This window comes from Leguminivora glycinivorella, chromosome Z (assembly GCF_023078275.1).
Source record: "Leguminivora glycinivorella isolate SPB_JAAS2020 chromosome Z, LegGlyc_1.1, whole genome shotgun sequence".
Taxonomy (NCBI): Eukaryota; Metazoa; Arthropoda; class Insecta; order Lepidoptera; family Tortricidae; genus Leguminivora; species Leguminivora glycinivorella.
The window spans coordinates 15,951,780-15,967,358 of NC_062998.1; the positions used below are offsets into that span (position 1 = coordinate 15,951,780).

A 15,579-nucleotide genomic window follows, 5' to 3' on the forward strand; every position below is an offset into this window, starting at 1 on the left:
CAGTTACAGGTTAATAGACATTAAACATTGTTCTCTAAAAAATAATCTATAGAGTTTTAACAATTTACAGAGTTGATGTCCTACTTATAAATTACGTTTAGTCAGTTATTAATATTGTTATTATTTTACGCCATTTCTACGCTTATTTTTCCGATTTGTAAACGACTAAAGTTAAAGAACAAAAAACCGGCCAATAGCGTGTCGGGCCACGCTCAGTGGAGGGTTCCGTAGTTTCCCGTATTTTTCTCAAAAACTACTGAACCTATCAAGTTGAAAACAATTTTCCTAGAAAGTGTTTATAAAGTTCTACTTATGTGATTTTTTTCATATTTTTTGAACATATGGCTCAAAAGTTAGGGGGGGGGGGCACAGTTTTTTTTTCCTTTAGGAGCGATTATTTCTGAAAATATTAATATTATCAAAAAAATATTTATATAAACCCCTACTCATTTTTAAATACCTATCCAAAAATATATCACACGTTGGGGTTGGAATAAAAAAAAATCAGACCCCACTTTAGATGTAGGGGGGGGTCCCTAACAAAACATTTTTTTCCACTTTTAATTTTACCACTTTGTCAGCGTGATTGATATACATATTGGTACCAAATTTCAACTTTCTAGTGCTAACGGTCACTGAGATTATCCGCGGACGGACAGATATGGCGAAACTATAAGGGTTCCTAGTTGATTTTTCACACTTTTCACCCTAAAAAGCATAAAAATATCTAAATCCATGAATCGTAATGTAATCAATTCTTACCACATCATTTTAATCAACCAGTAAAGTAATAAGTCTGTGCTACCTTATGAATATTTGATATTTTATCGAACGGTTTGTTTCGCAATTTCTATTGACAGCGAATTTATTTAAATTGATTTGTACAGTATTTAATAGTATTTTATACAATCGTGATATAATACAAAGCTTTTCAGTCGAGTACCATGTTTAGGCCACGAAGCTTGCTGAGTGGCCTAATAGTAAGATACGAGAGCGAAAAGCTTAATTATATCACTATTGTATACAATACTTTTTCTACGAGTCATCATCAATGGACAGAAATATCATCATTCATGCAAGTTAAAATTAATGTTAATAGCGTCGTTCACCGTTGCTAACAACATCGAATTACCTAGCAACCAATTGTTCATAATAACCGTCTCTAATTGGCCGATAACGTGACACATAAAAAAAAATATGTTTCAGATGCAGAAAAAATTGCCAGGTATCGCAAATTAGTATAGAAATTGTATGAAGTTCTATTTTTGAAATTATTATAGTTAACTAAAGTCAACTATAATGTGATTATTATATAGTATGAATTTTTTGAAACGAACGTTTCTAAACAAAGGCATTGTTCCTTTTGTGTTGAGCAAGAGCTTCTGTTTAGGCACGTACTAAGACAACAAGTTAATTTAAAAAGCAACTGTATCCTGATAATTGTAAGGTTCAAATCTGTGCAGGAGCAAATTTGAGATAGATTGTTTTGGAAATGTGAAGCGATAGACCACACCGGTATAGTTGCAAGTACACAGCGCTTCTAATACTTTGATACTTGGTGGTGGACCATTACTTACACCACCACCACTGGTGGTGGTGTAAGTAATGAAACACGTAGGTAGTATATCACTGTTATTTTTTATTAATGATTTTGTTAACAATCAACAATTGTATATAGCAATATATAAATAATTAATTACATAAATATTAGGTACAAGTCTATAGACATACACATTTTTTTCGTACTGTATTATTTATACTTTGAAATTTAGATTTATTGTATGTAACTAAAGTATTTATTTTATTTGTTTTTACTGTAGTTATTACAATTTAAATTTTTTATTGATTTTTTTATATTCCTAATTGTTAGACAAACATTCCTAATAATTTAAATTACGGTTTGTTTAGTTATTTATGTTATTTTATATATCAAGACTTGTACCTAATATTTATGTAATTAATTATTTATATATTGCTATATATAATTGTTGATCGTTAACAAAATCATTAATAAAAAATAACAGTGATATACCTACGTGTTTCATTACTTACACCACCACCACCAAGTATCAAAGTATGTATTAGAAGCGCTGTGTACTTGCAACTATACCGGTGTGGTCTATCGCTTCACATTTCCAAAACAATCTATCTCAAATTTGCTACTGCACAGATTTGAACCTTACAATTATCAGGATACAAATGCTTTTTAGACTAACTTGTTGTCTTAGCACGTGCCTAAACAGAAGCTCCCGCTCAACACAAAAGGAACAATGCCTTTGTTTAGAAACATTCGTTTCAAAAAATTCATACTATAGTTGAGTCGGAACTGCCATAGAGTATCCAACACTGAAAAGTTAGCACTTATAGTTTAGTCTGTGGTGTCCTAATTGACAGATTACAGTCGACGAGTAGAAAAAAGATATATGTACTGTGTATGTAGTACGGTAGCCACGGGGGTATAAAGTTAAGAGATTTCCTGTCACTTGGCTTTCATTCAAATTCTTCATCCTTTTCCATTATAGATTACGTTTCTGAGATAAAATTGAAGCAATAAGGACTTAGTCTGCGAAATTATTACTATAATTTCCCACATCAATCATTACACTTTTATAACGTATATCCGATAAGACCGCCTGTTGTCTCCCTTTATCAATAAAATTATCAATTGTTTTACTTATTTAAGTCTTTTATTGAGGTGTATCAACAAATACTATTTTATCTATCTGTTAACTTCGTGTGAAGAGCGTGCCTTCATGCGTCACGATGACCCATTAGCAAAACATACTTATTTAAATTAACGGAAAAAATAATTTTTCAAAATCCGCACATTCAATGTACTGCGAGTACTTCGTCACTGTTATTACTTACATTGTTAATACTCACGAGCTGTTATTGCCTTTACTTGACAAATGACTGTGTTGTGCTGTACATTGCTGGCAATCCTGAATTATTTATATAAAGTTTATGAAGTCAACATGTTTGACTTATATTGACCGGGATATAGACCGTGATTACCTTTTTGAATATAAGTCTAATGAAAATAACCGTGAATCATTCAAAACTCTTAGTCAACATGTTTATTTACTTATTTATGAAATTAAGTTGTACAATGTAAAACACGCTTAAAAAAACCCACTAGCTGGTAATATACACTGTATGTATACAGTACATAGATAACATAACATTACATTTACTTACCACTCCTCCATGCACTTCACCAATATCTTTTCTCTAAACTCTATCTAAAACGCAAATAGGTAGTAGTTGACACAAGTCAACAAGCACAAGTACATACCAATGCGTGAGCCATAGGTCGCTGAGCGAGGTAACCAGCTGTGCGAGCAGGATGCCAAGCACGGTCAACACCAGCAGGCCCCAGCCGGCCCCGGCTCGGAAGTACTGCGCATACACGGAGCTCGACACTCGTCCTGCCAATAGATAATGACGAAAATCAAAATACTAACCTCCTTATTCATAAACGTACACTAAAGTTATCAAGCCGATAAAGTTCGTTTGTCCCTTACTATCACACCAATACGTCGGAAAGGGACAAACGAATTATGAATAAGGGGGTTAGTGTGTTTTCGATATCGGATGTAGAACCGATATTCCATACATTTAAGCCGCCACCTTTGATTTCTGCCTTTGAAATCCTTCCTACATCCGATATCGGATCGGATAATATGAAAACGCACTTAAGGGCACAGGCTTTAGGACTAGTAGTTCAATTATGTTAAACCCCCGACGCAAAAACGACTGTGTGTTTTAAGTGTGACGTGTCTGTCTGTGTGTGTGTTTGTCTGTGGCATTGTAGCTCCCAAACGGATGAACCGATTTAGATTTAGTTTTTTTTGTTTGAAAGCTGAATTAGTTGGGAGTGTTCTTAGTCATGTTTAATAGAAAACGGTCCACTATTTATGTCGGGGTTTTTTTTTTCAAAATTAAATTTTGCGGTTATTGTTTAAGCAGAGGTAGCTCTAAATACGGAAGTAACAGGCAGGCATGGTTGGTCAAATCTATAGTACGAGTAAGATTGATAAGGTTATTTATAATGCAAAAAAGCATGGGAATCTTATATTGACAAATTGACATATGTATTGGCAGATGTTTATCTTATCACGTTTTACAAATCGGGAAATGATAATAGGTAATTGGAATCAAAATCGATTGGCAGTCAATTCTGACGATTTCAAGTGAATGATATCACATTATCGCTTACCGTTTTAAGAACAAAATTTTCTCTGTTAGTGCGTCGTACAATATGGTTTTGCTTAAATCTGTATTTTGCTTAAACTTATGTCAAAAACCTTATTGAAAGGCCATTAAGTTGATTACTTCATTAAGTACTTTCTTCTAGAGTGAACATCTAAAATTGCCCGTTCGTCCGTCTATCAGTCGAGGGGTTAAAGGTAAAACCCGATATATCGAGATATTTTTTCATAGAAATAAGAACGTTGCGAAAATTTCACATAGATCGAATTGCAAAAACAAAGTTGCTCAATTTAATCGGGTTTGACCACTAACCAGATCTCTGATCTTCAACGTGAAAATTAGGTCAGCTAGGTAAAGGTAAAAACGGCATATAAATTATTTTTAAGTACGAGAAAAAATACAATTTCTTTAGGGTCTCCCCAAAAAAAATGGACGCAGAATCGGCTTTCGCTAACCATAAATTGTTAGTATGAACATGAGTATGCACGCGTTCAGCTTTCCGACGCTTATGCGTGTTCATGATAACGAGCGATGTATGGTCGGTGAAAGCAAATTCCGCGATGATAGGTTTAGGGAGACATTATTTGACTTAAATTGCAAATTGAATTCAACAATTATCTTTTCAGTAAGTATACAAAAAAATATGACAAGATAAACAATGAGCATGTTCTAATAAGTCACTAAGTATAAGAAAAGTATTATTCATACAGGTTATTATTATTAATAATTGATTACTGAAATCTGTGCCATTGTCGATGTTCATTGGACACGCAATGTACCCACCTTTTTCCATCAATATCCTGAGACCGTTGAAAGTGCGCTTACTTGAGACTAAGTAATTTTATATAAGAAAATTCCCTTTTTTAAAAGTATTATTCATACAGGTTATTATTATTAATAATTGATTACTGAAATCTGTGCCATTGTCGATGTTCATTGGACACGCAATGTACCCACCTTTTTCCATCAACTCGGCGGTTTCGGCTTGTTCCTCCACTTCATCCTGATTCACGTCTACCGTTGAACTTAGTGCGCTTACTTGAGACTGAAAAAATATTATGTCACTTAGTCTAAAATGCATAATTATTCATGAGCTTAATATTTATTATTACTTATGTTATTAGTTATTTATTTATAGTCTTCTCTTAGTTTTTGTTAACACACTTTTGACATCGGTGAATAATCTTCTTAAATTAAATGACATCTACCAAAGAGGATCAAGTATTATTGAGAATTACAGTCAAAGTAAAATATGTAATCACAGTGCATAGACTGCCAACTCTCGACACAAGCTTAACTTTTAAACCTCTGTTTTGACAATTTGGCCCATATTCTTAGCTTGATATGTGTTAAAATGTCAAATATTAATATTATCGCCATCTAGTCGAGCGTCCCCCAAAGGTGTAACGCCATCTAGGCCACCGTACTTTTTTCTATATGGTTCTGAGATACGTTTCTTTCTTAGACTGTAGATGTATATACGGAGTTATATATGTCTTTGCATCTACCTGGAGTCCGTCTCTGAATATTTGACTGAGTTAATAATTTAGTAGTACTAAATATTCAGTAATACATACCATAGTGCGTGTCCTTTGGTGGAGTGGGGGAGCCGCCGGGATTTCTTCCACCGGCTCGTCTTCCTCAATAAGTTCGTCAAACAACGGCGACTTGGAGACTTCATCGAATTTACCCTCGATCTCCACTTCGCCCTGGTGAGAAATTGCAAAGCCAAGTTTAGGCGAATTTCTTGGGATGAAAGGGTCAGACCAAGCTACAGGCTGGCAAATAAGAGTAGAAAAATAATAGAGGCGCCACCGTCTATGTATAACGTTTTGCATGTGGCAACTATTGAGTCACTTTTGAATGAGAAGAGTAAGTGATGCTATTATGATGTAAAAAAAAAACAGTTCCATTTCTACTCTTTTTGGTGTAAGTTGGAAACTAATTTTAATAGCCTCGCTAAGTTAGGTAAACATCATCATTATAATGAACTTTGCTGTTTTTGAGTTTTTGCTAACTCTCAAGGGAAGGTGATTACGGAATCCTACACTGAACATGGCCCGACATGCTCTTGGCGAAGTTTTTACCCGAGATGCACTTATTTTTAGTCCAAAGTTGGTTTACACATACGAGTAAATCGGTGCCATGCAGATCTGATAAGGACCATACAAACAGTCGGGTTGTACAAATGATGACTTCACTCTATTTGTTGAGTGATATTGTGTGATAAAAACTAGTGGGTCACAGTTTATTCTTATTATGAGATGATGATTATTCTTACATGTCATTTACACTATATACTGTGAGTACGTAACACACACACACACACACACGCACGCACGCACGCACGCACGCACGCACGCACGCACGCACGCACGCACGCACGCACGCAACGCACGCACGCGCACGCACGCGCACGCACGCGCACGCACGCGCGCACACACACACACACACACACACACTATTTTTTAAAGTCGCAATGCACGTATATGTAAACTAAATCACTATTCATAGCTCTTAATTTTTTTCACTTTCCGGTACAGTCGACTACAAAGAGATGTATCCATTTTTTCACCTTATTGCATTGTAATAAGGTGAAAAAGTGTATACAAAATGAAAAATGAAAATGAAAATGAAATATTTATTTTCAAGTAGGCATATTACAATTTATTTATTTATTTATTTAATCTTTATTGCACAACAAAATAAGGTACAAATGGCGGACTTAATGCCTCAAGGCATTCTCTACCAGTCAACCAATGGGCTAAACCAGAAAGATTAAGTAGGTGCAGTGTCTTAATAAAAAGAAGGAAAAGGAAACTGTAACCTAAACTATGGATAGATGAATATTAAACTATACATATTCAAGATAAACTTACATATATACGTAATAAAAATAAACATACATATATATTTACATTGATATACCTAGTGTGAATCATTAAGACGACGATGAAGAAACTTTGTCAAGGAAATACTTGCGCAACATGCGCTTGAATGCGAATTTGGTCTGTGCTTGTCTAATTGAGAGAGGAAGAGAGTTCCAAAGTCTAATTGCCTGGACAGTAAAAGAGTTGGACATAAAACCGGTACGATGTTGAGGGACAATAAGCCTTAAACTACGAGAGGAACGAAGATCAGCGCCAGGGCGTGGTGTATCAAATTTGAATTTCGAGCGGAGATATTCGGGGGCTGACGGGTCAAAGAGAATCGAGTATAGAGTACATAAAGTACGAAGGGACCTACGTTCTCGAATAGGAAGCCAATTGAGCATTCTGCGGAAAGAAGAGATGTGGTCGTACTTACGAAGGCCAAAAACGAAACGAATACAGTTATTAAGTAACCGCTCTAACTTATTCAAAGAATCTTGGGTGAGATTAGAATAACAAACATCAGCGTAATCAAGTACTGGCAGAACAAGAGCTTGGACGAGGAGAGTTTTGTGCTGACCGGGAGAAAATATTTAAAACGGTAGAGTGCTCTCAATGTGTTAGTCACTCTACGACTAACATCGGACACCTGAGGTTCCCATGTAAGCCCACTGTCGATTATTAGCCCCAGATTCTTCACTTGCGACACAAAAGGTATAACTTCTTGCTCGAAGAGAACTGGCACCAAGTCAGCCATGTTCACCCCAGAGAGTAGGCGGGGGCTGCCGAGTAATATAGCCTGGCATTTTGCTGGGTTAACTGTGATGCCAAAGCAATGTGACCAAGTGGAAATGTGGTTAAGGTCCATGTTAATTTCAGCAATGGCCTGATCCAAATCTTTTACACCTGCTGTTGTGTAAAGCTGCAAGTCATCAGCATACAGATGGTAAGAGCATTTTAATTTAGTAGTAACGAGATTGATAAAAATAGAGAAGAGAAGTGGTGATAGGATTCCCCCTTGTGGAACTCCAGATGTAATCGTGCACCAGTCAGAAGTCGTACGGTCAGCACGGACCATCTGTCGGCGGTCCTCCAGATACGAAGAAAACCACCCAGCCACAGATGCAGATACATTCAAGTGCCTGAGAGTGGCCAGTAACAGATCATGATTGACAGCATTAAATGCATTTGAGAAATCGATAAGAACTAACACTGTTAACAACGAAGAGTCCATACCGAGTCTCACGTCATCGACCACTTTCAGCAAAGCAGTGGAAGTACTGTGGCCACGACGAAAACCGGACTGGAGTGAAGTAAGCAGTTGGTTGGAGTGGATGTAAGTAGACAGTTGTTTATGGACTATTGCTTCTAATATTTTTGAAAGAAAAGGAAGAATAGAAATGGGCCGAAAATCTTTGAGAGCACTGGGGTTGGAAACTTTTGGAAGTGGAATGACATGGGCGTGACGCCACAGCGAAGGAAAAACCCCAGATGACATGGAAAAGTTAATAACGTGCGTTATAACCGGGAGAATACATTCTAAAATGGAAGTGATCATAGTCCTACTTACATCATCATGGCCAACAGCATTCGATTTAATAGAAATTATCACTTTTCTAATTTCCTCATCTGTGGCTGGGGTAAGACAGAAAGTGTGTGTGGTAAGGCAAGGCAGGGCACTAATTTCAGCAATACTATTTATTTTAGTAACAGAATCTAAAGAAGATGATTTTGCAAAATGAGAATTTAGATCGTCTACAGAAAAAGCTGAAGATGTTAATTTAGCCGGAGACTTAACTATACCGATTGATTTTAAAAATTTCCACGTGTCAGCCGGTGATGACATGGCAATGTTATGGTGGATAAATTTACGTTTAGCTGCTCTTACCATCTGGTTGCATTTATTTCTGGCAGCCTTAAATTGGCACCAATTCTCCTCGCAGTGCGCATACAATGCGCATATGAACGTCAAATAAAGCTACGCCGGCTCTAACCCTACGCCTCAGCCTCGAGAAGATTTCAGTCCCCCCTCAGTTGGGAGGGGGGTATCCACTATGCATCTCTTCGTAGTCGACTGTACAACACTAGGTGTACCTATAAGCTAAATTCTCATTTCATGTTGGTTTTACCCATTATCGACGCTTGAAATTAAGGGATTCTCCTGTTTTTAACCGCCGCCTCAAATCTCTCAAAAGAAGGTGGTTCTCTATTCGTCAGTATTTTTTTTTAATGTTTGTTCCTCGATATCTCCGTCGTTACTGGACCGACTTTGAAATTTTGTTTTTTTTGATTGAATGTATATGCATACAGATTGGTCCCATTTTTCTCAGAACCCAGTTCTGATGATGGGATCCTGGAGAAATCGAGGGAACTCCTCAAATCTGAAAGGCATACATATGGCGATTTTTGTGTTTTTAAAAGAACAGCATGCATTTACGTACGGAACAGTGACATTTGGAACTGCTGATGATGGTCAGAACGGAACTCCTCAAATCTGAACGGCACGCTTATAGTGACTTTGGTATTTTTATAAGAACAGCATGCACTTACGTCCAGAACAGTGACATTTGATGCAGTGGGACTCCTGATGATGGTCAGAACGGAACTCCTCAAATCTTAACGGCACGCTTATAGTGACTTGGGTATTTTTATAAGAACAGCATGCACATACGTCCAGAATAGTGACATTTGGTGCAGTGGAACTGCAGATGATGGTCAGAACGGAACTCCTTAAATCTGAACGGCATGACTTCATTGGTATTTTTATAAGAACAGCATGCACTTACGTCCAGAATAGTGACATTTGGTGCAGTGGAACTGCAGATGATGGTCAGAACCGAACTCCTCAAATCTGAACGACACACTTATAGTGACTTTGGTATTTTTATAAGAACAGCATGCATTTAAATATTAAATAAATAAGTGCGTTTTTGTTTCAAGTATGATGTCAAATATTTAGTGGCTACCGATTAAAGGGTTCACTGTCACCGCAACCATGTGAAAACTCAATTTTTTTTCAAAATTTTTATTATGGGGTAAAAATGAGGAGGCACACTCAAAGGTTATGACAGGTGGCGCCACCCTATTAGCCCATTGAACAGATAAAGAAGTTCATACGTGAAAGCGAGAAGATGATATGTATTTTCTCTCTCTCACATATGAATGACAGTGACATGCCTAGACATTTGCACAGGCGCCGCCTGGCGGGATAAATTGTCAGTGTGCCTCCTCATTAAGAGTACTTAAAGACACCTCTTTATTAATGATTAATGAAACATTGTCCCAGATATGTAAGAACCTCTTTTTGACACATGACAGTGTCCACAATACGTAAACACGAGCAACCTAATGAAATTTTAAATAAAATCCTGTAATGATATTTAAAAAAATCAAGTACTTAAAAACAATATTTCGCTTACTGTAAACATAATCTAGCACATGTTACATTTTTGTGGATCTTCGTTAGTGAGTATTTTACGATATTAATTTATCACGCAGGATTTACTTGTTATGTCATTTATCATTATTTTTTATTTTTAAACTAGTGCCACAGAATATATAATAGTACAAGTACAGAAGGCTCACTCCTTTGATGTTCACAAAACGCCGCCATTCTAAATTCTTACCTACATTAACAAACAGATCGCACGCGTGCAGACGACATTGAATTCTATTGCGCCGCGCGAAGGTCGTCGCCACTGAATGGGCCGCGAACTCGCGGCCGCCGGCATGTACTTGTAGCGCGGCGAAACGATCGCGGAGTGAGCCGCCCCTGCTAGTGCTGCACGTGGCAGTCTGTCATTTCGATTCAAATTACATTTCAGTAAGTTGATGGAAATCGTATATTTGTCTAAGCGCCTCCTTGTACATAGGGCCTAATCGATTCAACCAATTCGAAATTAATCGTTAGATTTGGCAAACGATACGTCTTAGCCACATCGCAACATACTTCAAAACAAATGTGTCAAAAATGTGAACTTACAAATCCGGGACAATAACGAATTCTATGTCTGGTTGGCATGTATTGTGATCTTAGTGATCTAATAAGCATGGCACTATCACTTTCTACTATTTATGCTTGTCAAAAATCAAGTAATTATCTTATCTGTGGCAGCGCACGCAAAGGGACGTGAAGTTGTGCTAACTCTTAGAGTTAAGGTTTAGACTTGGCTCGTTCGATTAAACAAATATTTTGTCTAATCAATCAGATAACCTAAAGACAGAAAGACACTTATTTTATTTATTTTATTTTATTTTTATTTCAATTATGTTACACAGTATGACAGTAAAAACCAAAGCACCGAGTAACTAAAAATACATAAGAGCATAAAAAATAAACACATAAAAGTAAGAAACGTCATCTAGATTTAGGCGTACTTATCAATAACTTGTCATGGCGTAATATGATAAGACATATTTAAAAAACGCAGTGTCACTATAGATACGTACATTGATATATGATTTGCACAACTAGGCGAAATTGTAACCAGCTTAACAAGCAAGATTTTATATTATTATTTTATACAAATTTGCAACAGCATAATCAGAAAGTAGTCAGCCGATACCGAACTAGGAAATAAGCATTGCAATATTTGCAATCCGGTCCGGCGGATCCAGTGCTCCGGCCGCGTTAGGCACTTTTTAGGACCTAAGAAAATAAAAAATACACCTAAGCCACAGTATAATAAAGAGTACTATCGTACAGTATGGCCACTCCTGCTCCCCGCTAAAAGTGCTGCCCACCCCCTCTCGGTTACCTCACAGTGACCGCCTGTCAAAAACACGTTCAGTCGACCTATCATATCTCACTCATACAAGCATTATACGCGTTCACCTACACGAGCCTAGAATGTGTGCTAGGAACGCGCCTCTGTCATATATTTGATCGCCAGTGTCCGAGGTGTGCCTAAACACAGCAAGTTCTGCGTTTTAAAGTGACGTCAAAGGGAAAAATGAAAAATCTTATGATATAAACAGAACAAAGAACGAATGAAAAAGTTATAGAATCAGATGTTTTTAAATTGTGATAATCATAAGATGTACTTATAACAAACAAGCTTTTTCCGACGGCTTAGCTCGCGTTAGAAAGAGACAAAAAGTATCCTATGTCACTCTCCATCCCTTCAACTATCTCTAGTTAAAAAATCACATCACTCCGTTTTGCCGTGAAAGACGGACAAACAAACAGACACACACACTTTCCCATTTATAATATTACATATATAGTATGGAAAATTTTCGATCTGACGGCTTATGAAAACTAACCCGAATTGCATTGCAAATCCTACTAGTAAAAGTATAGGGTAGGTATCGTTAAATCGACTTGGTGACGGTCTGTACAGCAAGAACTCAGGGTGTTAGAGATGGGGTGAGAGGAGGTTACCCAAGCTGCCCAATACCGGAGTAAATGGGTAAATATGATTCGAGCCCTACACCCCAGCAGGGGGTAACCAGATTCAAAGTGGAAGAAGAATCTGACTTACGTTGCGCAGGATGATGATCTTGTCCGCAGTCTTGAGGTGGTGCAGCTGATGCGTGACGAGTATGCGCGTGGCGTGCCGCAGCAGCCCGTTTACACACTCGGACACGAGGTGCTTGCCCACGTGTGTGTCCACCGCCGATAACGGGTCGTCCAAGAGGTAGATGTCCGCCTGGATAACAAAAGTTACTAGTTCCTTAATTTTACGAATCTGGCTGCCACGTTATTGCCGCAGGATATTGATTGACCAATTTTATTCAAAATGTTTCTTTTATATAAAGGGGAGCAAATTTGTTTAGCCGCTCTTGATGGTGTTGACTCAGGTTAGTAAGCGAAAGATTCTAATATAGAACCACTAACGTAGCCCGTATCTTGAGCGTCGCGAGGGTTTAAGGCATGATGATTATCCCCTCGTATACTTAAGAGCCGTACTGCTCTGTAAGTGTTCACCATCAACATGTACTTATTTGTTATGAATTTATTATTATTGATAACAAATTAGGCCATCGAGTGGAACACATGTAACATTTTCCACCACATTAACACGAGGAAAATACTAACTAATTATAGAACATTAAACTATACGAAATCCAGCAATTTATCAAAAATTTACGACTCCAAAGCTTCCATCAACAAAGGTCAATTTTACCTAAATATGACAACCAGTTCAAATTCGTATGAAATTATTTTGCAGCCTTGTGAATAAAATGCAGCATTTTCTGTCGTTCTTAAAGAATAAGGAAAGCCTTTACCAGTTTGAGAGGTTAAATAAATAAGTAATGCGTTCGTGACGAGCCAATTTACTCGTAGTAAATATTAAAAGCGGTAATTACTCTAATTTTATTTCTTTACATTTTTACAGTTATTCATTGTTTATTAGTGTAGCTTAGCTTTTCTTTTGCAGCAATAATTAAAATATAAAATGCAATAACAGTTAATTAAATCGGTTAGTGACAGTACAAGTAATAAATATGCATTAGGCTACTTGCCTTCTAGTCAAATCAGCTTCTTTTTAAGAACTGTCAAAACGAATTTGAACGACTTGCTAATATGGAATTAGTATGAAATCGAATTGAGTGACGTCACGGTCAATTTAGTTACTTTATATACTTCTACCTGACTTTTTAAATAGATATTGGTTTAAACATAACTTCTCTCCGTGTTTTTCTTATAATTATCTGATGCTTTATTTCGTGCATGGTATAAAATATTTTATTTTAAGAACAGTCGAGTTCCCTATTAAAGCAATCTAGTTGCTGTAATCTCCTAATGATAATCATTGTGAATATGATTTTATAAGCTTATCTTAATTCCTTGTTAAACGCGCATCGGAACTTATATGATAACTACGTTTACTGGTGTAATAAATATTATTGAATGATAACGTATATAGACATATTAGACGCACTGATAAGATCAAAGAAAATAAAATTATGATAACCACAAACCACAACAAAAGCAGAGAAAATCTCAAGCAGAGCAACATTTTTGAAATTATGATGTTTATTAAAACAAATCCAACACTATTCAGGACGGTTTCCGAGGTATTTACTAGAGATTCCAGGTACCCTCAGAATCTATTTCCTGTTTTCGCAAAAACTGTCTTAATGCGCAAAAGTGTGTTCTGCTTAGCTAGTAAGATTTATAACAAATTCCCTGTTAGTTTTAGAATGTTACCCTTAAATGAATTTAAATGTAAACTATTGACATTTTTAATTGATAATTGTTTTTATTATATTTCTGAATTTTTGCTACATAATTTTAATGCCCACGACCTGATATGAATTTCAATATTAATTATAACTAATTATTACTCAATTTCCCAATTTATGTTGAATATAGTTACGTAAAATCAATTTCGCATGTTAGTATGTAAGGACATAATGAAGTTTTTGTACGCCACCAGGCAGAGTATAGTGCTACATATATTATATTGCTTACCACCACTGGTAATCAGTTTGACATATACTTACAAATAAAACACTTTGTACTTTGGACTTTAAGTAGACCACTGGAGAAACCCTATAGGTATACACGGTGTAACATGAGCAAACCGAATAATTCGTACAGCGTATTCCTTATCATATTAGAAGACTAAAATGTCATATTATTAAACTTTTCTGGATGTCGCCTATACTTCCAGGGTTATAAAACAACAAAACGCTGTTTTGATGGCGATGATGCCATCATCGGACATAATTTAACTATCCTCGTTGACAGATATCAAAAAGTAACTAGTGACTCATTGCAAAAAGTATATTTTTTTTGAAAAAAAAAAAAATTTTTTTTATTTTAAGTGGCAGTTTTACGTATAACATTTAATTTTTATGCTACAATACATCCAATAAAACTAAAAAAATACACAAAAAAAAATTTTTTTGGCGAAATTGGCTTGACGTCATATAAACATTTTATCTTTATTTCGCCCTCAGAAATGCGTAAGTAGTTAAAATCTTTCGGTTTCCTCATGATACATCGTGTATATGAAGACTAAATTATGAGAACACTATGTTTCTTTGTAGCCGCCTAACTCCTACCAATAGCCTCCGTCGACGTGTCTGGGTCTCCCCAAACCTATTGACGTGGGATCCAACAGACCAAAAATGCATGGGATCTAGCTGCCCTCACTGACGTAAGAATCTATACTCGTTATTTTCTGTTTCGTGAATCTATCTGCTATTGTCGTTTGTCTACAGATACAACAGTAAGTAGGCAACAAGTACATCATTATTACGATCTCATCACTTCCTAGCAATAGACCTTTGGTTTGCAAGTGTTTAACATGCAATCGAGTGTTTACCGTGTTGCCGCTGCAAATGTACATTCTGCATTGTAAACTGATAACCTCTTTTCCTCCTTTGTTTTAACTCCTCGCAACACACACACATTCAAAATTTCTTGGAATATACCCTACATTCTAAGGAATCATGATTGTATTGTATAATACTTGTACTGAGAATGCATTGCTGTTAAAGATGTAAAAAAAACTAAAAAAAGCAAGTGTGTGACGCTTATTTT

At 36.4% G+C, this 15,579-nt stretch overlaps 1 protein-coding gene across 1 annotated transcript in view; it reads right to left on the minus strand.

Moving 5' to 3' along the window:
* LOC125241976 (ATP-binding cassette subfamily C member 4-like) overlaps nt 1-15,579 on the minus strand; it is a 79,170-nt gene that overhangs the window by 21,188 nt on the left and 42,403 nt on the right. The window contains exons 10-13 of the mRNA XM_048150696.1: nt 12,566-12,733; nt 5,790-5,921; nt 5,170-5,257; nt 3,296-3,428 (exon numbers count right to left, since the gene is read on the minus strand). Coding sequence (XP_048006653.1) covers nt 3,296-3,428; nt 5,170-5,257; nt 5,790-5,921; nt 12,566-12,733 — 521 coding nt within the window. The remainder of the gene's footprint in view (nt 1-3,295; nt 3,429-5,169; nt 5,258-5,789; nt 5,922-12,565; nt 12,734-15,579) is intronic.